Raw genomic sequence first — 25,046 nt, 5'->3', positions numbered from 1 at the left:
ATGGAAAAGAGCCCATGGAAGCAGGGTAGAAAGAGCCATGAGGTGGTGGTGGGGAAAGCGGGGGGTGGGGGGGTGGGGATAGCATAAGACCCAAAGTCAATGAGAGGCTTTCTTGTACTCCTTATAGCTAAAAACAAATCAGGTATACTTTCTTCCCTCCCGGAGAAGAATTCACCAATAACTGCTTGCAGAGAGAGCGCGCACTGCATAAAGGGGTTCTTTGTCACTGCCAGCAGCCAGGCAGTCACAAATAACCCATGTGATGATAATGCCAGGGCATTTGTGCTTCGCCATGGGCTGAACTTCCATTCAGATGACTCAAGATTCCAGATGTCAAAGGTCTATTATTCTCGAGAGCGATGAAGAGATCCCTGTCCGTGTTAGCTAATGCCTTCGGAGCAGGCAGCTGCAGAAAAAGTAATATTAATAACCGAGCAGTTTATAAGGTGAATACATGGGCTTGATCCTGGTCTTGGTTTCGCAGGGGGGTCTTTATTAGTCTGATTGTATGAAGCTACTAACATGAGTTTGGCCAAACTGCGAGAGGCAGTGAAGGATAGGCGTGCCTGGCGTGCTCTGGTCCATGGGGTCACGAAGAGTCGGACACGACTGAACAACAACAACATGAATTCCAAATTTGCTATACTAACCACCACCACCCTTCCCATTTTAACTCTGTTTACACGTCAAAGTGCAAGTAGATAAATAGGTACCGCTCCTGCAGGAAGGTAAACGGCGTTTCCGTGCGCTGCTCTGGTTCACCCGAAGCACTTACTCATGCTGGCCACATGACCCGGAAACTGTCTGCGGACAAACGCCGGCTCCCTCGGCCTATAGAGCGAGATGAGCGCCGCAACCCCAGAGTCGTTTGCGATTGGACCTAGCGGTCAGGGGTCCCTTCACCTTTACCTTTTAACACCCAGCAGAAGTATTTCTACCAATACCATGCTACTCCTAAGTGCCGAGCGGGGACAATCATTGTGTTGACCCGGAAAGGAGAGCTGGTTTGGAAGCCCTGCTTGAGGCAAACAATGGCCAAGATGACCCTGGAAGCAGCTGTAGCATGGAGCTCATTTGCATTTCACATGATTGGATGTAGCCCCAGGCATAGCTAAAGGGGGAGGTGATGTTCCCAGGTGACATAGCCTACCTGGGTCTATAAAGGTTGTGTGCAGACTTAGGTTCCGACAAGCCATCTTCTCACTTCAGAGTCGTTTCCACCGAATGCTGTGAGCAGGGGTGAGGAGGGAGCCTTCCGACCTTTGCTGTAAGTTTGTACCTTTAAAAAAATAAAAAGTAAGACCTGATCTCTCATCTTTCTTTGGAATCCCTGTGTATCTGAACTCTTGCAAGTCCACTTCCCACTCAGTCAGCTCCAGTGCCGGATTTACGTATAAGCTAAGCAAGCTCTAGCTTAGGGCCCCACTCTCTTGGGAAGAAAAAAGGAAAAAGAAAGGAAAAAAACCTGGATGTACATTTCCAAAATATGATTAAAAAAACAAATAAAATAAAACCTACATACAGCAACTGTGTTTTGTTTTGTGTAGGCTCCAATGATGTAAGTAATGGGCCCCGCCTGCTAGCCTGCACTCTAAAATATCACTGGTTTGCTCATTTCTATATATAGGGTGCCTAGGGTGAGTCTTTGTAAATTGTGTTTCTAAAGGAACTTTTGTTATTGTCAAATGCCAATGTGTTTGCATTATTAAGTTTGTTATGAATAAAAAAATCATTTTAAGTTAGAGCTTAATAATTATTTCACTATTAATATACTTCTTAATTGTATTTCAGTTCAACAATTACTTTGATAAAATACATATTTGTTATGTGCAAATGGCTTTAGATACCTATTAGGTCCATACGTTACCATATAGTATATATTCAACACAAAAAAACAGTGACAGTTTGTTGTTGACAAAGGACAGCTGGACATATAAAGGGCCCCATTACCTTCAGTAGCTTAGGGCCTCATCAAACCTAAATCCGGCCCTGGTCAGCTCCTGTACATGAAATGGGAGAGGGTTCATTTTGTCCCTCATTTCTATACAGCTTTATATTTTTAAGGAAAAGAAAAATCTCAAAAGCAGTTTACAACACGTTAAAATGTCGAATGAAACAATCTGGAATAAAACGTTACTGAATAAAGTCAACTATAAACTAAAATAATACCTTAAAGTAGGGTTGCCATACGTCCAGATTTTCTTGGGGGGGGGGGATTTCAGGAAATCGGCAAAATGTCCAGGTTTTTGAAACTCCCCCCCCCAAAAAATCCAACTTTTACTTCTTTAAATATGGCAACCCTATCTTAAAGATTACAAATAACGCATTACAAAGGAGGTCAACTACAAAATGCACATTTAGCGGAGCAAAGTTAACAACAGCAACAAAATTATCTTAAACATTTCAAAAGAAAACATTACTAAAGGAAGTCGAATATGAAATGCACATTTAAAACAACATTTATTTCCTTTCCTTTCAAATAGTTCTTCCCTTTCCTTATATTTGTTTTTTTTTTTAAACAGAATTTATTAACATTTTCATAATATAACATAAACCCAACCCCACACCTACAAATACAAAAACAACTACAAATACACATAAAGTCAGGATTCTTCTTCTTAATTGTAACCTTACAAAAAAAAAAATTCTAGTTCTGAATCTTGACGCTTGACTTCCCCCGCCTTTTCACCTTCGGTTTTAATTCAATATACTATTTCCTTAACAACTTTTCTCTGTAAAAAACTTAACTTTACTTAAAAAAAAAGAAAACATACTTATCTCCATCTTTGCATTATACCTTAAATCGTAACCAAATATTCTTATAGCTAAACTTATTTCTTCTGTCCTTTATCATGCTGCTTTTAACTTAAAATTCAATATCTCCTTACTTATTTAAAATAAACTTATCATTAACAGACTTCACACTCCGACTTCGGATACCATGGCAGACCATTTAGATTATACATTTAGTTCTTCAACCCACTCCTCCTCTGTCCATTGTCTTTTCCTGTCTTTCTCCAGCGCCAAATCTCCCATTGTCTTCCTCCAAGTGTCCACAGATCCAGGCTGCATCCACAGCAAACCCCGCATCAAGCCTCAAGGCGTTCCTCATCTGCATTCTGGGCTCCTCCGTTTCTTTTGCTTCTTCTTCTTGTAAAAATTCTAATTCCATGTCCCTCGCCCCCGAGCTGCCACCTCGGGGTCTGGATATTGTAAGTTTTCCCATTTCCAGTTGCTTTCCCCGGTTTTGCCCAGCCATCTCAGACCATCTTTCAAACGCCTCTCCCAGCTCTTTGCCAAGGCATGATTCCATTGTATAGAACTTTTGAAAAGCCTCCTCTGTGGAAAGTAGATCTTTTTTATGAATAATTCCACTCAAGACTTGTAGTTTCCGATCAAGCAGTTCCATCTGTAAAATAGTGAGCTTTTCCTCATCCTTTAAATATGAGTTCGATGCCAGTGTGAGCGCGAAGTCCAGCATTTTGAGAGAGAGGGTGAGTGTCAGATTTCAGTTCCTGTCTCTTCCTTCCTTTGTTTCAAATTTTTCCTACGACACTCCGAGTCGCCGCCATTTCTCCGAGGTAGGAGTATAAAGATCCAAACTTCAAACGGAGATATTTTTCCCCCAGTTAACCCCCGAAGGGAGGTCTCAACAGACTCAGTTTTCAAATTCCAAATACTTTCTAATGATTGTTGTGGCAGCAGTCACTTAAAGAGTTAATTTCTTTCACCAGCCGAAGGGAGGGAGGCGGGCTGCCTTTCTTCTTTCCCCCAGAGCATTCCAGGAATACAAAGAGTCAATCAATTACTCACAGCCTCCGGGTTCTTATCAGCTCCTTAATGACAGGTAGAACTTAGACGCTCATCACAGGCTTTGCCGCCGCAATTTCATCCCGGTTGGGGCTTCTCCCCTAAAGCCCGGCTCCGTAGTCCCTTCACCCCCACTCCCCCTTTACAGGGGGTGCGGGGGAAGGGTTCGGAGCCACAACGGGCACAGCCGGGGAGCCCAGGGCACGGGACGCTCTTCCCGCACCCCAACCGGAGCCCTGCTATGCGGCTGCAGGGCTCCTGACCCCCGGGATGAACTGGGTGCTTCGCAGCCGAAGCGACCCACGACCACCCATAATGGCGTCGCAAGCGGAAGTCGCTTCCCTTTCCTTATATTTGACTGTGAGCCTTCAGTCGTTTGTAGTATGTTATTTTTTAAATTTTCCTCAATAGAGGGAGCTCCAGTAACACGTCACCTTCTTGTCTGTGCTAGATGCAGAGATGTTAGTTAAACATGAGACAATTACTTCCTTCAGAAATTCATGTCTGATAAATGGTTCCAATGGATACAAAGAGGTGTTTTGTTTTTTTAACCCAAACACATTTTAGCCTTTGCGTTATATTACTGCCAAGCTTTTTTCAATGCTAATAGCGTAATATTCCCTTTTTGAGTCCCAAGGATGCTAACTTTTGCTTTGGAGAAGCAGGAGACTAGATGGAGGAACATTATGAGGGCAAAATGGATGTAGGGTTAATTTTGTCGTGACCAATGTAACACTCGTCAGCTTCTTTACATATTTTGTGCTTCAGGTAATATTATTTGAACTCCAATTACTATACTCCAAAACTCCAAAAATTATACTGACATAACCTTCCCTGCAAAAATAACTGAGACAAGTATGCCACAGGTAGATTAAATTCCTTTTTTTATTGTGTTTTAATAGATGTGACCAACCTCAAGAATTTATGTGCAACTTGTTTTCTCTAAAACAATTCTCTTCTCTGAAAGTATGTTTTATTTATTTATTTATTTTGAAATCCATCTTCAGCAATATACAGAATGTTTCATGGGCGAGTGTCAAACATATTGTAACGTTTATTGCAAACTGTTGAAAAAAGTTTTCTGGCGGAAGTTTAGTGTGACCAACATAACCAATGTGGGAATTCATTAATATGATTTCTTTAAGTATGGATAAGTTTGATCTTTTTGCAGTCCATGGGACTCAAGAGTCTCCTCCAGCACCATAATTCAAAAGCATCAATTCTTCGGCGATCAGCCTTCTTTATGGTCCAGCTCTCACTTCCATACATCACTACTGGGAAAACCATAGCTTTAACTATACGGACCTTTGTCGGCAAGGTGATGTCTTTGCTTTTTAAGATGCTGTCTAGGTTTGTCATTGCTTTTCTCCCAAGAAGCAGGTGTCTTCTAATTTCGTGACTGCTGTCACCATCTGCAGTGATCATGGAGCCCAAGAAAGTAAAATTTCTCACTGCCTCCATAGATACCCACAAATAAATGTCTCTGAAACAAGGCCCATATGACACTTTACTATGGATTCACAACTGCAGATTAGCATCATGTCTCTGTGTTAAAATGGAAGAAGGTGCAGTTTTTCCCCTTCCATTTAAGGACAGTCTTGCTATGTTATTGATGGGGGAAGACTTGCAAACACTGGCAAAAGCCTTTAGGAGTCCCCCAGTCTTTAAGGTTTATGCTAAATCGGGTTAAGAATGGGGACTTCTCCTCTCACTTTCTTTTTTAGTCTGATCTTGTTCTAGTGGGAGGAAGAAAGGCAGGGTGTCAATTTAATAAATCAATAAAGGCTTATGCGCCAACTGTCTTTAAATAAATTCCTTAATTCAAATATTTATTTAGCCCTGTGCATGAAAAGCAACATTTATCTGTCAAACATTCAAGCAGGGTGGCGGGGAGGGAGGGATGCTATATATGGGCTTAGAACTATTATTATTGCTGTAGCAAGGAATTCAAATTCTTTCTTTTAAATACAACCAGTCAGGGGCCCCTGACCGTTAGGTCCAGTCGTGTCCGACTCTGGGTTTGCGGTGCTCATCTCACGTTACTGGCCAAGGGAGCCAGTGTGCAGCTTCCGGGTCATGTGGCCAGCATGACTAAGCCACTTTTGGCGAACCAGAGCAGCGCACGGAAACGCCGTTTATCTTCCCACCAGAGCAGTACCTATTTATCTACTTGCACTTTGACGTGCTTTCGAACTGCTAGGTTAGCAGGAGCAGGGACAGAGCAACAGGAGCTCACCCCGTCGCGGGGATTCGAACCGCCGACCTTCTGATCGGCAAGCCCTAGGCTCTGTGGTTTAGACCACAGCGCCACCCACGTCCCTTGTCGTTAATAGTATTGCTGCACAAAACCAGTTCTACAACAGTTTATTGGGTATGTGGCAATGACAATGACAACAGCACAGCTTCTTCTATTTTTTCTTTCTGTGTGTGTTGTCCTATCATCATCTTATAGGAAACGCACAACTGGACCACGCATGTTGATGGAATAATTATAATCCAATCACAATATTGTTTCCTTTACCTCCCACTGAAGAAAAGATTTTCATTTGGATTATCACAAAGGGGTTTGTTTAGTTGTTAGACCACATTCTACCAAACACCCAAATCTTGGCTCTGGTACAATCCAATCCAGATAACTTTATTGTGCTAGCCATTGGCCGTGACAAATCTGAATAAAAAAATAAATACAATCAAAAGGGGTTTCGTGCCACAAAAAAAAAAAATACTCACTATTTAGATCTCTGCGTCTCCCTTACAATTCACTGCTATATTATCCAGCAGGGTCCTTCTTTCTTATCTTTTTGGCCGCCAAAGCAAAAAAGGGCAACTTTATGAGTCACTGAAGCGTTTACATCGCTAAGAAGCCATAGGACCTTCTGGTTTTCACCATCTTGGTGTACCACTTCCAAGTCAATGCTTCACTAAAAAGGACTCCAAGATATTTGGAGGGCCTTCTCGGGAGTGGCGCCCGCCCTGTGGAATGCCCTCCCGCCAAATGTCAAAGAAATAAACAACCGTTTGACTTTTAGAAGACATCTGAGGGCAGCCCTGTTTAGGGAAGCTTTTAAGGTTTGATGAATTATTGTATTTTAATGTTTTATTGGAAGCTGCCCAGAGTGACTGGGGAAAACCATCCAGATGGGGGCTATGTTTTCCGAAGACCATTATTTTTGATTTGGAGTGGTTAACCAGCAGGTCTTATTGCTTACAATATGAACCAAGAGCCTCCAGAAGGTTTTTTAGGCCCAGATGGGAAAGATAAAGAACAACTATATCAGGTGCTGGTATGGTTTACCTCGCCTGGGCCGGTTCACTCCAGCGGAGATCCCTCTGTGGGCCGGATTGCACGCACCCACAATTTCCAGTGTCTGTGTCTTCACAGACGCGATTTCCAGTGCCGTGGAAGCGAATCCCCGCACCTTCATTGCGTGTGTTGAAAGAAAACCCCAGCTTTGTTTCCAAACTGCGTCACCCTTACTTTGCTCGTTGGTGCTTCCTTTCATATAGTTACGTAACCTTGCTGCTGGATGTTGGAAAACATTACCACATACATGGAATCCCAGCCCTCTTATGTGTTATTTACAAGTGCTATCTGCAAGGGGTGTCTTAAGTTTTAAAGCAACCAGAGTCAGGTCAAATTATCTCCCTCCCATCTTTGTTGAGGCAGTTTCTCACAGAGGCAACACAGGCGTGGGAATACCCTAGCCTGGCCTCTGAGGTCTTGTGAGGTCCCCAGCATGACTGAGAGCTGCAGCCTGCAAGAGTTGTATGCAGAGCCAGATCACCCATGAGGTGAGGCAGTGGCGCAGCATGGGTTGCCAGTGCCCACGGAGTACGCATACACATTCAACTGCCAAATGGCATCTGTGTCACCCAGGAGATCGCAGCCGCAGAGATAAGAAAAAGTTGTTTTGTTGTCTGGAGTGGTCACTTCCTGGTTTGCAGCATCAAGGCAACACTGGGTGTTGGAATTTTGTGCCCCTAAAAATTTCGCGCCCACGGCAACCCACACTACGCCACTGAAGCAGGTTAAAGATTTCACGCGATCTCGACAGAACCTGCCACGGTGCAACCAAGGTAAGGGATGCTTTGGTAGGGGCGGCAGCTGGAGACACTTCCTGTTTTGCCTCAAGCGGCGACCCAGGATGTACCAACGCTGGTCATATGGCCTCAGGAGCAGAGCTAAAAGCAGTCTCCCTGTACCCGTGTTGGTTCTCCCCCCACCCCCTTTTAAAAGTCTGAATAGGGCAAATAGTGCATCGTGCCAAATCCTTATAAATTTTATAATACAGTGGTACCTCAGGTTACAGACGCTTCAGGTTACAGACACTTCAGGTTACAGACTCCGCTAACCCAGAAATAACGCTTCAGGTTAAGAACTTTGCTTCAGGATAAGAACAGAAATCGTGCTCTGGTGGCGCAGCGGCAGCGGGAGGCCCCATTAGCTAAAGTGGTGCTTCAGGTTAAGAACAGTTTCAGGTTAAGAACGGACCTCCAGAACGAATCACCGGTAAGTTCTTAACCCCCAGGTACCACTGTATGGCGTCATGTAAGTGGGGCAGATTTAAAGCACAGTCTGGTGGATGGAAAACTGGAGGTGTGATTTCCCTCTGCTCATGGTTTTCTCTTGAAAACTACTTCTAACCAGCCAGCTTGCTTCTCCACATGAAGCCCCGCCAGGAGAAAAATGACTAGAATGTAGAGATTCCAAGGCACAGAAAGCAGAAGACCCTCCAGGCACGCTGTATCTTCCCTGCTGACCATCGCCCTGCAATTTAGAGAGCACCCATGTTGACCCAATTCTGCCCCATGAAGCAAGAGTTATGAAATCCGCAACTGGTGGTGCAATATGAGAAGGGCTACAAAAAAAAACCATGCTGTGCACCTGTGCGCGGGGGGAGCCACCTGCGGGGGTAGGGTCACCCCCCAGGGATAATACCCAGGGCGAACCTCACCCACCACACCCCCTTTCCTGCGCCAGTGGATCTGTCCTCCTCTGTAATATATTGTCCTGGGAAGATTGGCTCTAGGCCTACTCTTCTTAGAATAATTATACAGTAGTTGCTTGGATAGGCTTACCTGCAGTTTATCTGCTCTTTAAAATGTTGCGAAGGGAAGAAGGATTTCATAACACGTCATGATGTTGCGGAAGGCTTTTAGTTTGATCTGCTTGTCCTTCCCACTGCTTTGGCGGAACTCAGATAAAATATTAGAATAATGAGCATAATTATTTCTCCTCCTCAAAAATACACGTGTGCCTCATTTCTCAGATCTTTGCGGTGCAGAAATGTAGAAAATGGTGCATTTCGAACAGTGAGGATTGGGCCTGTTACATCTACCTCCCTGAAGCTCAGCACTGGCACCCCGCAGGGACGTGTGCCGAGTCCATACCTGTACTCATTGTGTATATATGACTGTATTTTTATCATCTACTGCAATTATTAAGTTTGCAGATGATACTACCATAATGGATCTAATTACAGGTGGAGATGAATCATGAGTCTCCATATTTGGAGGTCTTTAAGCAGAGGCTTGACAGCCATCTGTCAGGAATGCTTTGATGGTGTTTCCTGCTTGGCAGGGGGTTGGACTGGATGGCCCTTGTGGTCTCTTTCAACTCTAGGATTCTATGACTTTTGGGGTTGGTGTGTTGTGCAACAAGCACTCAGAATGCAATGAGATTGCGGGTTTGTGGGGGGGGGGAGGCTTGGTTAATTTCATTGTACTTAGGCTGTACATTGACGATAAAGGTATTATTATTATTATTATTATTATTATTATTATTATTATTATTTCTTCATACTCTGTATTTGAGGTGCACTTGGGTACCATTCTAAAGAATAGCAATTTGTCTGTTATTTTATTTACCCATTGGTGTGTCATTTGGATTTTCAGTCTCAGTGACATTTCTGATGCAAAACCTGTTCCTGGCTCAGGGTGACCCTATGAGAATCCAAAAAGGCCTACAGTTGGCTGTGCTTAAGCTCACACATTTCTTTTGTAGCCAATTGGGAAACCCTTGAAAGGCAAATGTTATCAAAGATGTCAAATAGGAGCCCAGCCACATAAAGCAATTAGAAGTAATTCAGTGCTTAATTTCTAAAAGCATTTGAAACATTTCTACCCCAAACTTGACTAGAAGTTTCTAAGGTGACTAACACTTGGTTGCTAATTATTTTAACTGTTTAGAATGGAGCAATTAAAATTAGTTTAATTCATTCTCCTGTTCGTTTTAGGAATTTATATGCTGCCCTTTGATTATATTTTTTTCAGGGCAGCTTGCAAATAAAACAGTGCCACACACCGCTCCAATCTCTGAGCAGTCTGAGGATTCAGGGGTTCCATACCTAAGGTCCATGGAAATGAGGCACTGTGGAGACTGTGGTGTCTTTATGATATATGGTTTATTTAACACATATACAACCTGGGCCTACGTTGAAGGGGTTCACAGCATTAACACCCCAAGAGGGTCTTGCTTCTCCCATAGCCACAGAAGCCATGGATTCAAACATGAATCCACCATTGTGCTCTCTCCCTTTCCAGCTTACTGCATTTAACAAACTGCAACCTCTTAACGCTAGGTCACATAACCACCACTGCAATCCTAAACTCTACTCTGCTATCTCAGAGCTGAGGGAGGGGTCCTTTCCATTTTCCACAGGGCACAGAAAGCCGTCTCTCTGGCTTTCCTTTGTCTTTGGTTAATGGCAGATCTCCTAGGTGATTTCCTGAATATGGGAAGTTAGTTTAGTGCAGGGGTCAGCAAACTTTTTCAGCAGGGGGCTGGTCCACTGTCCCTCAGACTTTGTGGGGGGCTGGACTATATTTTGAAGGAAAAAATGAACAAATTCCTATTCCCCACCCAGAGATGCATTTTAAATAAAAGCACACATTCTACTCATGTAAAAACACGCTGATTCCCGGACTGTCCGTGGGCCGGATTGAGAAGGCTATTGGGCTGGATCTGGCCCCCAGGCCTTAGTTTGCCTACTCATGGTTTAGCGGCTTAGCCTGTATCTTAAAGGTAAAGTGACCCCTGACTGTTAGGTCCAGTCGCGGACGACTCTGGGGTTGTTGCGCTCATCTCGTTTTACTGGCTGAGGGAGTCGGCGTACAGCTTCCAGGTCACGTGGCCAGCATGACTAAGCCACTTCTGGTGAAACCAGAGCAGCGCACGGAAACGCCATTTACCTTCCCGCCAGAGTGGTACCTATTTATCTACTTGCACTTTGACATGCTTTCGAACTGCTAGGTGGGCAGGGGCTGGGACCAAAGAACGGGAGCTCACTCCATCGCGGGGATTCGAACCACCACCCGTCTGATCGGCAAGCCCTAGGCTCTGTGGTTTAGACCACAGTGCCACCCGCGTCCAGCCTGTATCTTAACACTTGGCTAAATCCACCTATCAAACCCAGGAAATTAAGGAAATCTGGCACTCCCAAACCCTGGCACCCCCCAACTAATAACAATACATAGTAAAACAAAGCAGTATAAAAACAGAAATAATACTCAGGGTTTCAACACTCTTTTTTCAAGTAATTTATCTGGCCTGACTGGAAATCCTGTGTACAGTCAAAGTATGGAAAAAGTGGTAGCAGGGAAGAGAAAAACTACTCGTGCTCACTGACATTTCTCTTTATCATCACTTCAGCTGTTCCAGGAGTTTTTTCTGGTGTTTGAGAACAATAATGAGGCACAGTCACATCAAATTTGTCGCGATAGACCCCTTCCCGGCCTGCTATGGGTGATGCAAACACTGAATAGGAAGACTAAGCACACACTGAGGGCACTGGAAAACCAAGGGCACAAAAAAAGATTTTTTAAAAAAAATTGGAAAGAATTTGACACTTGAACTTTCGGAAGAAGCGCTGAAGGAGCCATCATAGCAGAAACTAGAACTTGGTTCCACTTCCTTCCTTCTCTCCCTCCCCTGCACACTCTTCCTTCATGTCCCCGTTCTTTTTATGAGTCTTATCCCCACCTAAACCAGGGGGCGCCCCATTGACAGCAGATCAAAATAACGCCAGGAAGAAGAAGAAGGAAGAGCGCTGCCAGCGTGTTGCACAGGGCGCAATGCGCGCATGTACATCTCGCCGTGCGTGGTGCAAGTTTTGCGTCCTTGCAAAAAAAACAAAAACCACCAGCAACGCGGCTTGTTTTTTTGAAGTGCATCACCACCAATATATCCTAATATTATGATTTGCACCCTTCCCACCTCACTGGCTTGCTCCAGACGCATATTTTGTTTTTGTTGTTTTTTCCAGGGGGCTGGTTGGTGGCGGGCACCCCAATTTGCCCCATCGCTAGGGACCTTTGCAGCAGGTCCGGCTCTGCGCACGACTCGGGGCCAAGAAGGAGCGCGGGCGAGGACCAAGCATTGCAAGCAGGGAGCAAGCCAGGAGCCCTCGCGCAAAGTCACCGCGGTTGACCCCGGCGGGGTGGCGGGCGGGACCAAGAGAGAAGGGGAAGGAGGAGCGCCGCCTGACATTTCCTGCCCAGGCTACCTTGCGAAGGGACTCCTGAGGCCCGCCTCCCGCTCGCGAAAGCAAGGTGGGTTGGCCCCGGCCTTTTGGCCCTCCCGCCGTTGCCATACTGCCGCTGCTGCTGCTGCTGCTGCTGCTACAAGCCAGAGCCAGGCACCCGGGGTCCTCACCATGGAGCGCAGCTCGGCCGCCGTGGGTGCCGTGAGGCGCCTCCGCACGCAGCAGCAGCAGCAGCACCCTCCTCGCCCCAACCACCACCACCAGCAGCAGCAGCCGTGGCGCCCGGACCAGGAGCCCGACGGACTGGACGGCGGGAAGAAGCCGCCGGGCTGCAGCCGGGGAGGAGGAGGAGGAGCGAGGGGCCTCCCGCTGCTGCCGGAGGCGCGCACGGCCCTGGTGCTGCTGCTCTACTTGCTGGCGCTGCGCGGGATAGCGCAGCTCTCCCTGCGGAGGCTGGTGCAGCCGGCGGAGCGCCGCCCCGGCGAGGATTTCAGCGCCCCGCGCGCCAGGTAACGCAGGTAGCGGCGGCGGCGGCGGCTCTCTCGCGCGCTTGCCGCCGGGTCCCAGCAGGTCCCTTCTTCCGTGGCCAAGAGTGGGGTGCGTGCGTGGGTGGGTGGGTAGCATCGGAGAGATTTCCCCCCCCCCCCCTCCACCAAGTACATAACTAGCTGAGGTTCTGCCCCCCCACCTCAACATAAAGCCTGCCCGCCCCCTCGAACATGAATCCTGGCTACACCCGTAGTCCCTTCCCCCGTCCTCACGGCGCACCTGCATCGCTGGGACAGGGAGACATGGGCGTAGCCGGGGAGCGGGTAGTAAGGCAGAGCTACACAATACCATTGAAAAGCGTTGAAAGTACACAATTATCTGAGGTCCTGTGTTTGCCCCCCTTAATGTCCTCAACAACTTTGGAGGGTCCCCTAAAGAAAAGTTTTGGCTGCCCCCCTCCCCAACAAAAATCTTGGTTCTGCTGCCCATGGGGAGAGAGGTGGAATGCTCTCCTCCGGGAGGGCCAACTTGACCCCACGCCCATGGGTGCCCAGGGCCGTGGGTGCCATGCAGCGTATGTGGCCCTGGCACTGACATTTTTGGGTGCCCGACCCCTTTGTGGGAAATTTTGTGGGTGGTTGGGCACCCAGGGCCTTGGGGTGTTGGCACCTACATCCTCCTCCCTGACTAATGCACAGTGGTACCTCAGTTTACAGACGCTTCAGGTTACAGACTCCGCTAACTCAGAAATAACGCTTCAGGTTAAGAACTTTGCTTCAGGATAAGAACAGAAATTGTGCTCTGGTGGCGCAGCGGCAGCGGGAGGCCCCATTAGCTAAAGTGGTGCTTCAGGTTAAGAACAGTTTCAGGTTAAGAACGGACCTCCGGAACAAATTAAGTTCTTAACCCCCAGGTACCACTGTACTGATGTATCCTGATGTACTTTCACTCTGATCCAGATAGGGGTTTCAAATGTTGTGTCATTGTGTTCCCTATGTACTTTTTGATCGTAGTCGCTGTCGCGGGCCCTTCGCCCTGTACAGCCCACCCCCGGACGTTTTACGGTCTATGAGTGCTGCACCAACGACAAACAGTTCCCAGCAGCAGCCCTTCAGACTACTAGCTGGATCCTGCTTACTTCATTCACCACAGACGAGGATATTGTGAACTAAAAAGATGTTTATTGCGTACAAAGCTTGTGGTTGCTGATAAAATAACGGTTGTTCAATAAGCTTATAACAGTTGTCCTATACCGGCCTAATACCTCTAATAGTAAACTAAATATCAATAACAACGCGTTTCACAATCTCTTTATCCTCTCTGCTAACATCCACCTAAGACTCTAAACTCCCAGCTCTATCTCTTGACTCACACTGCTCAACTCCAACTCTAACTCCCCGCACTTAACTTCAACTCCTCCTGCCCACACTTCAACTCCTACTTCAACTGCCTTACTGTCCACTGGGAGGGGTGTTTTATACCCAGGCTAAGCCCGCCCCTGAGGGTTCTAACTGTCAGAACATTTAACCCCTACCTGGCATGAGGCTAGTTCTCCACATACCTCCCTCCTTTTTAGGTTTGTATCAGAGGAGTTACTAGCCAAAGTATCCCTCTGATACAAACAACAGTTTTTAAACATTAACATAAATAAACATTTTCTATGCTTACTAACCTTAACTCCACATATCATACAGGCATAATATTTGGGTTTTTCACATTATATACAATAGTTCATGCAGCGTTAGGCTTTTATTGCAAGAAAAGCCGTAACTGTCCATTAACCTTTGTCTTTGGGTCTTCATGAATAGGCGTCTGCGATGATGTTTAGGATCCTTTCACGCTCCTTATCGTCCTTAACCGTCGCAAGAAGTATCTTTCTCTGGGCACCAGTCTTTTCTCTGCCATACGTGATGGGATGTAAGCTGTCTTTCTCGGCCAGATGACACAGTCCCATGCCGATCCCTGCACTCGAGGCGTCTGTAACGATTGTGGATCCCAAGCTGGGTAGAGTCCTTGTTTCTCAGGGCCAAAAGCTCTCTTAGTTCAACCTCTCCCTCCTTCAGGATCTCTGTTAAATGTTTAAGCTCGCGGACTTGTACACACATCTCCAGGTCATCATAAGCTGCATAAACACTGGTTGTCTGGCTTTTAAATGCACTGGGAACTATTTTCAGAAGTTTGTGGATATCTTCTTTTTTAGTCAGCTTGCGGAAGCTTTCTAGACAAGCGTGATCACATAATGAAAGTAGGCTAAAAAGCTTTGATTGCTTATTGCTCATAGCAATCTCCCTTGTTGTCAGTTCATCTTTGGTCTGTAGTGATTTATTAGTTCCCACTTCGAGCAATTTTAAGATTACTTTTGTATGCCTTTGACGTGGTAGCCCTGTTAAAGCTGTGTAACTACATTCATTTTGGACATTTATTTGTGTTGCATGAGCAGCAGGGTACCCATCCTCCCACCACACAATCTCTAGTGTAGGAAACACTTTCACTTTCATAGAAAGTCGATAGGCCCCCATGCCAGCTATAACTTCCAGTACGTCTTTCTTTCTATCTTTCCAACTGATGAATGGTTTATCATAACTATGACTACTTGTTCTAACTGATCTCACAGATAGGTCACTGGTCATATTGCAGGTAGACACTCCTTTACCAATATCACAGGCTTTTTCAACAACGTGACTACTGTAGTCTAGATTGGGTTCATGGTTTAGTGACTTGATTGGGTTTATCATATTCACATGCATGACCCGCCTCCCTTCACCGTATTGAATTATATCGTTTACATCATTCAATTTTGAAATGATCTTAAAAGGACCTTCCCGTGTCAGTTGTAACTTGTCACTGTTTACTGATCTGATTAATAAAATATCTTGTCCTGGCTCAAAAGATCTCTCAGGTGCTTTTTTGTCATACCAAACTTTCTGTTTGTGTTGAGCAACCTTGCACTGTTCTTGTAATTGGCAAGTATGGCACGTTCGACAAAATAACTTTATTTGCTTGCCCATCCCAGGCCAAAAGAAATTTTGGGACACCCTTTGTTTGGTTCTGGTGATTCCCAAGTGACCTCCAAAGATACTGCCATGTGCATGTTGTATTATCTTGGTTCTAAATTCAGTAGGTACTATCAGTTGCCTGTGGATCTCATTACCCCCTCTATTAGGCTTTAAAAGAATCTCTCTGTATAGCAACCCATTGTTGACTATAAACCGCTCCGGGCTTTCAGGGGTTAATACTGTATTCACGGCTGTGGCTTGAAAATATTTCTGTAAATCTGTATCTAGTTTCTGCTTGGCTGCAAAACTAGCTGCTTGACTATTTGTAACTGGCATTATACTTGTATCTTGTGTCAGTTCAGCAATTGTATCAGGCCTTTCCTCCTGAGGTAACTGTCGCAGTTTTTGTGCCCTAGTTATTACAAATGCACTCTGTACATGGTCAAGTAAATCCCACCCGATTAACATTGGAGCTGGGATTTCTGGTGAAACTGCTACTTGCCATTTTCCAGACCATTGTTTATATGTCAGATTAACTAATGCGACTGGCAAGATTTCTGGCTGTTTTGATATTCCTTTTAAACCGATTGTTTTGCCTTTAATAAAGTCTTCTGGCTTTAATAAATCAGGATGTACGATACTAATCTGAGACCCTGTGTCTTTTAAGCCTTTATATTGTTTACCATTCACCCAAATTTCTTCTCCTGTTTTGTATAATAACATGTCATCTTGTTGAATTATATAGCACCTCACAACTTGGGCCACTGGTAACTCATCAGCCTCTGACTGGGCCTCGGTTGTCGTGGCAACCATGTTGGCAGTTGGCTCTGTCTCCACAGTTTGGACACAATATGTCTGCTTCTGAGGGATAGTATTTGCACTCCTAGTTCTGATTTCAGTTCTACAGTCCAGTTGTCTATGGCCTTTTTTCCCACATTGCCAACAGATTAATTCAGGCCTTTTACCCTCACTATATTTATTTACTTTTCCCTCAGTCCCCCCCGTTGTCATAGGCGTGTTATGGGGAACATTTGCATTGGCGGGAAAAATTTTCTTGGCAGTTTCTGTGGTAAACTTTGTGGGCTGTTGCATTCTCTTAAACTTATTTGTTTCCCACTGTTTGTCCTTATATTTTGGGGCATCATAAGCGTGTTCTCGGATTTCATTTATTTCATCTGCCAGATTAGCAGCTTCCAGGATGGTTTTAGGGCGTCTTTCTTTAATTAAATACTTCAGATGACTATTAATCGTGTCATAAAATTGTTCTAATGCGATCACCTCTTTTATTTTCGCCACAGAATCAGCACCCTCCTGTTCTAGCCACTTGTTTAAATAATTTGTAGTTTTAGCTCCTAGTTGAGCAAATGTTTCCTCACGCACCTTTTTTATTGTTCTAAACTTTTGTCTCAGTTGCTCTGCAGTAATTCCGAATCTAACATAAACCAACTGTTTAAATGCTTCAAAATCTTTAGATTGATCAGATGGCATTTGAGAATAAATCTCTGTTAATGTTCCACTAATACGCGCTCTCAGTATTTGCATTTTCTCCTCATCTTTTACTTCAAAATCTTCGCAAGCCCTCTCAAAAGAAATGATAAATGCTTCAGGGTCGTCTTTATCTCTGAAGTCAGGGAATCTTTTTAAATCCACCCTGCTAGGATTTTGTGTGGAACTATTGTTGTTGTTTCTATTATCTACAGCTGATAATTCAAGTCTTTTCATTTCTAATAAATATTCTCTTTCCTCCCTTTCTCTTTCTCTCTCAATAGCTAAGGTCATTTCTTTCTCTTTCAGTTCTCTCTCTTTTGCTTCAGCTTGTAACTTTAATTCTCTCTCTTTTGCCTCAGCTTGTAACTTTAAGGTCATTTCTTTCTCTTTCAGTGCCATTGCCTCTCTTTCTCTCTCTCTCTCAATATTTAATTCTCTCTCTTTTGCCTCAGCTTGTAACCTTAATTCTCTCTCTTTCAGTGCCATTGCCTCCCTTTCTCTTTCAATATCTAGCTTTGCTAGTTCGATTTTCAAATTAAATTCCTTCTCAAGTTTCCATTTTTCAAATTCCTCTGAGGCTTTAAAACTCGTCCCCTCAGCAGGATTTTTGTTAACTGTTTCAGTACTGGTTTCCTCAATCTGGGAAACCCCATTTTCTTCTTCAGAGCTTTCTACTTGTGAGTCCCTAAGAGCTGTTTTAGTCTTTCTAGGTGGCATTTTCTATTTATTTGGTGGTATTATTTCTGTACTTAAATCAAGGATGTTTCAGTTAAACTATTTCTTCAGGCTCAGTTTCCACAGTTTAGGTCCAAAGTCACGCCTAAAGTTGCCTCAGTGCACTTTGTCCAGCGTACTTTTCCGACCTCTCACTATAAACCTTTCTGCCTGAAATAGTTTCAAACGCAAAGTATCTTTGTAACTCTCTCACAATCTCTCAGTCTTAGGCGCTATCACACCACACCCTAGGGCCAGGTAATTCCTCTCTGAATTCCCCTTCTCCCTTTCCAGGTGTATGCAATCCCCTTCCTGACTAGATTGTAGAGTCTCACAGAAGTTTGCTTAAATCCTCTTTAAGCCTCACACTTCACACAATGCGTCACCCTTAAATCTTTCTTGTACCTTGGCACTGCTTGCCAACACTTTAGATCTTTGATCTCAATGTGACCACCACTTTATGACAATCTTTCGTCCCGACGCTGCCACCACTTTAATGTCGCGGGCCCTTCGCCCTGTACAGCCCACCCCCGGACGTTTTACGGTCTATGAGTGCTGCACCAACGACAAACAGTTCCCAGCAGCAGCCCTTCAGACTACTAGCTGGATCCTGCTTACTTCATTCACCACAGACGAGGATATTGTGAACTAAAAAGATGTTTATTGCGTACAAAGCTTGTGGTTGCTGATAAAATAACGGTTGTTCAATAAGCTTATAACAGTTGTCCTATACCGGCCTAATACCTCTAATAGTAAACTAAATATCAATAACAACGCGTTTCACAATCTCTTTATCCTCTCTGCTAACATCCACCTAAGACTCTAAACTCCCAGCTCTATCTCTTGACTCACACTGCTCAACTCCAACTCTAACTCCCCGCACTTAACTTCAACTCCTCCTGCCCACACTTCAACTCCTACTTCAACTGCCTTACTGTCCACTGGGAGGGGTGTTTTATACCCAGGCTAAGCCCGCCCCTGAGGGTTCTAACTGTCAGAACATTTAACCCCTACCTGGCATGAGGCTAGTTCTCCACAGTCGCTAGCAATAAAGGATAGACGCTTGGCCTGTGTTCTTATACATGGGGGCGTGTTATACACGGGAAAAATGCAGTATGTCTTGTTTAGCTATTAAGGCACCTTTATTTTTAGGTAGGAACGAACAGGGTGCACTCGTGTATTCAGCGTCTCTGTGGTTTAATTGAACTGTGGCAAAGCCCCAGAAGTGGTTTCTGTAATAACAGTAATTTTATTATTTGTACCCCGCCCATCTGGCTGGGTTTCCCAAGCCACTCTGGGCAGCTTCCAAACATATGTTAAAACATAGCAAATAATCAAAAATTAAAAACCTCCTGATACAAGGCTGCCTTCAGATGTCTTCTAAAAGTCAGATAGTTTTTTTTTTTTAATTTCCTTGACATCTGATGGGAGGGCGTTCCACAGGGAGGGTGCCACCGCCAAGAAGGCCCTCTGCCTGGTTCCCTGTAACCTCACTTCTTGCAGTGAGGGAACTGCCAGAAGGCCCTCGGAGCTGGACCTCAGTGTCTGGGCTGAACGATGGGGGTGGAGACGCTCCTTCAGGTATACTGGACCAAAGCTGTTTAGGGCTTTTCAAGGTCAGCACAAATACTTTGAATTGTGCTCGGAAACGTGCTGGGAGCCAATGTAGGTCTTTCTTCCAAGACCGGTTTTATGTGGTTTCGGCAGCCGCTCCCAGTCACCAGTCTAGCTGCCGCATTCTGAATTAGTTGTAGTTTCCAGGTCACCTTCAAAGGTAGTCCCACGTAGAGCGTGTTGCAGTCAGGGTGGATTTATTTTTTTAAAAAAAACCGATTTAAATTTTAAAAAATCCACCCTGAGCCTTACTGACGAGTGATTTAAATTGTGATTTAAATCAAATCCACCCTGGTTGCAGTAGTCCAAGTGGGAGATAACCAGGACATGCACCACTCTGGCAAGACAATCTGTGGGCAGGTAAGGTCTTAGCCAGCGTACCAGATGGAGCTGGTAGACAGCTGCCCTGGACACAGAACTGACCTGTGCCTCTATGGACAGCTGTGAGTCCAAAATGACTCCCAGGCTGCACACCTGGTGCTTCAGGGGCACAGTTACCCCATTCAGGACCAGGATCAGGCCCACCCTGTTGCCCCAAAACAGTACTTCTGTCTTGTCAGTATTCAGTCTCAGTTCTGCTGGCTACCACCCATCTTCCAACTGCCTCCAGACACACACACACACACAAGACGTTCACCGCCTTCACTGGTTCCAATTTAAAGGAGAGGTAGAGCTGGGTATCATCTGCATACTGATGAACACCCAGCCCAAACCCTGTGATGATCTCTCCCAGCAGCTTCATATAGATGTTAAAAAGCATGGTGGGGAGGACGGATCCCTGAGGCAGCCCCACAAGTGAGCGCCTAGGGGTCCGAACGCTCCCAACACCAGAGCTGTGGTTGTCCACTATGAGGTTAGTGGACAACCACAGCAGAAGATAAATCCCATTGAATGAAGACGGACAAATCCTGCCTCGGCTTGCTAGAATTTGCTACCAGGCTCAGGTTAAGTTACTGACTTTGGTATACCGAGCTCTCTCTGCCCTGGGTTGCAAGTATTTGAATAAGTGCCTCTCCTGCTACCTGCTAACCCACGCCTTAAGACCAGTGGAAGAGGCCTTCCTTTTGCCTCCATCAGGGGCTGTTCGCTGTATAATAGCATGGAGCAAGCAAGGCCTTTTCTGCTATGGCCCCCTGTGTGTTACGCTCCCTCCCGTTAGACCTGTGGTTGCCTACAGCTTCCAGATGTCTGTTTAGGATGTAGCTCCCTGCCTGTTCCTGCCTTCTTGTGGAAGTGGCTGGCTTAATGACTGGCTGCTTTATTATTTTATTATAATTTATTGTTTTAAGATGTGCTGCTCATGTTTACTGGTTTTGTGGTTTTCATTTTAGTCTGTGTAGTGCATTTTATTTGATGAAGCGTTGTATACCCTTACAGTGGTACCTCTACTTACGCGCACCTCTGGTTATGTATCCTTTGGGATACGCACACGGCAAACCCGGAAGCATTTCCCCGGGTTTAACGCATGCGCAGAAGCGCTCTACCACGCGCATGTGCAGAACAGGCACTTCCGGTTGCGAAAACCTCGGGATCCAACCGGAGCTCCAGAACGGATCCCTTCCGCAACCGGCGGTACCGCTGTATTGGGGTCGAAAGGTGTGTTATAAATACAATGCGTAATATCTGAGGGGTCATCACCGACTACCCAGAGGATTTGGGACAAAGTGGGCTCTATCTCACTTAGTTTGGGAGTTTTGCAGGAGTAGCATGAGTCTTGAGTGTGTGGAGGAATTGAGAAGGGAGCAGACAGGATCTTTTGCGCCACTGTTTGGAGAGGAAAAAAAGCAGTACAAGACCCTTTCACTACTTCCCCTTTGACAAAACAACAACAACAACAGCTAGTCATGCTATATTTCTTCCGGCTGGTTAGTCATCCTAGCAAACGCTTCTGAGTAGGACAGCTTGCGGGCACATTTCTGCTAGAACCTCTCCTTCCGCATTCAGAAGATTTAGATAGCAGGTGCATATCTGTGTGCAGACAGTGTTAGAAACTCAGATATATAAGCTGGGGCCAAATGGCTCCTTAAACCAAGATTGCAGTCGCCAAAATGGAATGTCTGTTCGCCATTTTGGGACAAGGCGGCTGTAAAGTCTTATTTTTCAAATGATGGACTGGCTGTGATTGATTATCAGTTAGACATCTGGCTAGTTCAGAAGACCTTGAGCTTGGTTAAGAACTTACTGTAAGAGAACTTCAAGAAGAAAAGTCACTTGATCCAAGGACAGTCCACATATATACAGTGGTACCCCGGGTTACGTACTTAATCTGTTCCGGGTTACAGTACTTAACCCGAAAATGACGTAACCCGAACAATTCGTTCTGCGCATGCGCAGACCGAAAAAACGCTCTGTGCATGCGCAAATCACATGCGCATCGGGTTGCGCTTCCGGGTTAGCGGAGTTCGTAACCTGAAAAATATGCAACCCAAAATGTACGTAAGCCAAGGTATGACTGTATTGGCTTATTCCAACCTCTTTTTCTTCCTGGTGACATGGACCATTCGTAACATGGGAATATTCTTCACAACGGTGAGCAGGGCAGTGGGAAAGGGGCAAGCGAAGTCAAGCTACAACAGTTAGCTGTAATGTCGTTCACCCTCCTTCTCAGGGTGCCCAGAAAAAGCGTTTTGGTTCCCAAAGTTCATTCCAATTGTGCGGATAAAATATAGCAGATAGAATTCTCCATGGTGGAGTATTAGTGTGTGAAAATGGTCCAGATTCTGTGGTTCCCAGGCATGCAACTCCAAATGGTAGAGATCTTCACTTGGTCGCAAGTGGCCGATAAGTCAGTTGGAAAATTTGCCTGCACTTGGCTGGTTTCAAACACTGACAGTGCAGGTAAATAAATTTTACTTGGGGTATTTTGAGCCCATTCATGTTGATCATAGTTGGAATAAGGTAAAAGGACCCCTGACCATCGGGTCCAGTCGTGTCCGACTCTGGGGTTGCGGCGCTCATCTCGCGTTACTGGCCGAGGGAGCCGGCGTTTGTCTGCATACAGCTTCCGGGTCATGTGGCCAGCATGACAAAGCCGCTTCTGGCAAACCAGAGCAGCGCACGGAAACGCTGTTTACCTTCCTGCCGGAGCGGTACCTATTTATCTACTTGCACTTTTGACGTGCTTTCGAACTGCTAGGTTGGCAGGAGCTGGAACCGAACAACGGGAGCTCACCCCATCACGGGGATTTGAACTGCTGACCTTCTGATCAGCAAGCCCTAGGCTCTGTGGTTTAACCCACAGCGCCACCTGCAGCCCATAGTTGGAATAGAGTGAGGCAAAAATCGCATTGTTATTGGCCACTGTGGGTAGTTTGTGGGAAGTTCCCTTTATAACCTGCTAATAAGCCTCCAAAAATAGAAAAAGCTGTTATGGGATAAAAACTGGCTTGTGTTCCCACAAGGCTCATAATTAATCAGAAATAAAAAAACAAGACTGAGAGCCAAGGGGATAATGATGGGAGGAGGCAATGGTAAATGTATCTTGCTATTCCCAAAGCAGATTACAAACTGAAAAAAAACAAAAACAAAATAGACAAGATCACACACCTGATCACAATCTAATCCAATACAAAAATAAATAAATCATAATGAACACATAACTATAAAATAAACAATTTATGTCAAATAAAGCAATTTCCAAAAACCCGTTGGAATATAATAGTGGAACATTAAAATTAAATACCAGCAGTTTACACTTAACAGCTTACACTTTACACTTAACTGCCACAATAAAGAATTACTAAACAACAATAAAAATAACGAGCAATGCATAAAATGGCACAAAACATACAAAAAACCACGTAAAAGGATCAAGCTGAGAGACAAGGGTAAACAACTTACAATTTATTCTTTTTTTAAAAAAAAAATAGCCCTGAACTGATGCTGTCCAATCCAGTGCCTTGTTTCTGTTATGCAAGGTATTTAGGTTTAAACTTCTGTAGTTTCCTTGTTCAGAGCAAATCCAAAATATAGACACATAGTTCTGGAGCGTAGACAGAGTTTCAGCTGAACTGGCTTTTCGTTATTTATTTCATAAAAAAATATATTACTGCTTGGTTATAGAAGAAACCTCAAAGTGGTTTATAAAGTCTGCTTTCCCGTAACAATTCAGTATCAGTATAAACAAGGGAAAGTGTCCCAATTTGTACTTATGGGTTCTGTGCTTCTGTTAACATTTTTGCTTGGGACCCATGGAAATGAGTGTGACTATAAGGAACGTGGCATAGAAGAACAACTTTTAAAATATTCCTATCCCCTCCTCGTATCACCAACTCCCAACACTTTCCATTCCTTGAGTCAAATTTAGGAGAACCATGTGCTAAACGTCCGCATCACTTGCTGATACCGGCTTCAATACTCTTGAACCAATCTTGTTGCAAGTCACTCTGCGACTAAATATTTCATACTCCTAGGTGTACGCTCACATTTCGGGTGACTTTTTGAAACCTGATTATTGAGTTTTAAAATTGAGCTAAGAAGAAACCATCAAAACTACTTTCTAGTGCTTGCATTATTTAAATTTACCATAAGGGAGCTCATTATCTTTTTAATCAAGTTTTAGGTAAAGTGAGCCTTTGAGCACCTGTTGGTTATTTTCTTATCTCCTCCTGTTTGATGTTGGGCTTTATGGAACTCCCCTTTCTCCTTTTATGTCGTACGCATGCAGCTCTTCGTGGTTTTTAGCAACAGATCTCCCTTTGAACCTCAAACCTAAACCTATTTATTTGGAGTTGGATCATATTCCAAATGCATATGTATAGAATTGCAGCCTTTGCTCGTAAACTGCTCTAGTAAACTGCCCAAGCAACTTTTATTTTTTAAGGAAAAGCAGTGCGTTAAATATTTTGCAGTTTGGCTTGTACCACCTTGTGTGGCCATCAGACATGCAGCATCTTATAGGTGGTATCTGAAACAAACACCTGAGAAACTGAAGTACAAATTATTATTTATATTCTGTTTTTCTTCCACCTTACGACTTTAGTAACGGAACTCTCCCGGGTAATGACGATACACATACAGGGTTGCTGTGTCATTTGTATCATCTGCTAGATTATTTCTGTTTTTAAAAAGAAATTGGTTTTAATGTATTTTTGCGTGTGTATTTGTGTTTCTTGCTTAAAATGTTTTAAGACGCTTTCGAGTTGCTATGGCAAAAAAGTGACCAGTGAACATAAAAATAAAAAACTTTTGATTAATATTCAAATAATGCCCTAGGCATTAAATCAGATGGCTAGGGTGTGTTGTGTATATGGAAAGATATATATGGTATATTTAATACAGAGTTGGACCTAGGTTACATCCTCAGTTAAGTATGAAATTCGCTGAGTGGGCTTGACGTAGTCCATATTGGTGTGAGGATAAATAAAATAACCCCACATAGACGGAAGATTGCCAGACTCCAGGGATATCATGAAATATGTTTTTTTACATCTCTGGGCATAATCACTGTAAA

General features: G+C 44.6%; 1 protein-coding gene across 3 annotated transcripts in view; it reads left to right on the top strand.

Moving 5' to 3' along the window:
• Positions 1-12,444: 12,444 nt before the first annotated feature.
• The window catches only part of ERMP1 (endoplasmic reticulum metallopeptidase 1), a 54,300-nt gene continuing 41,698 nt past the window's right edge, over positions 12,445-25,046 (top strand). The window contains exon 1 of one of the 3 annotated variants that reach the window (XM_033173435.1): positions 12,445-12,802. In XM_033173435.1, the coding sequence (XP_033029326.1) occupies positions 12,465-12,802 (338 nt within the window). In that variant the 5' untranslated portion in view covers positions 12,445-12,464. The remainder of the gene's footprint in view (positions 12,803-25,046) is intronic. The other 2 variants (XM_033173433.1, XM_033173434.1) reach the window with 2 other exon arrangements.

This window comes from Lacerta agilis, chromosome 16 (assembly GCF_009819535.1).
Source record: "Lacerta agilis isolate rLacAgi1 chromosome 16, rLacAgi1.pri, whole genome shotgun sequence".
In the NCBI taxonomy this organism is placed as follows: Eukaryota; Metazoa; Chordata; class Lepidosauria; order Squamata; family Lacertidae; genus Lacerta; species Lacerta agilis.
Note: the sequence above shows the minus strand (reverse complement) of the source record. Positions and strands in the feature narration are given on the sequence as shown.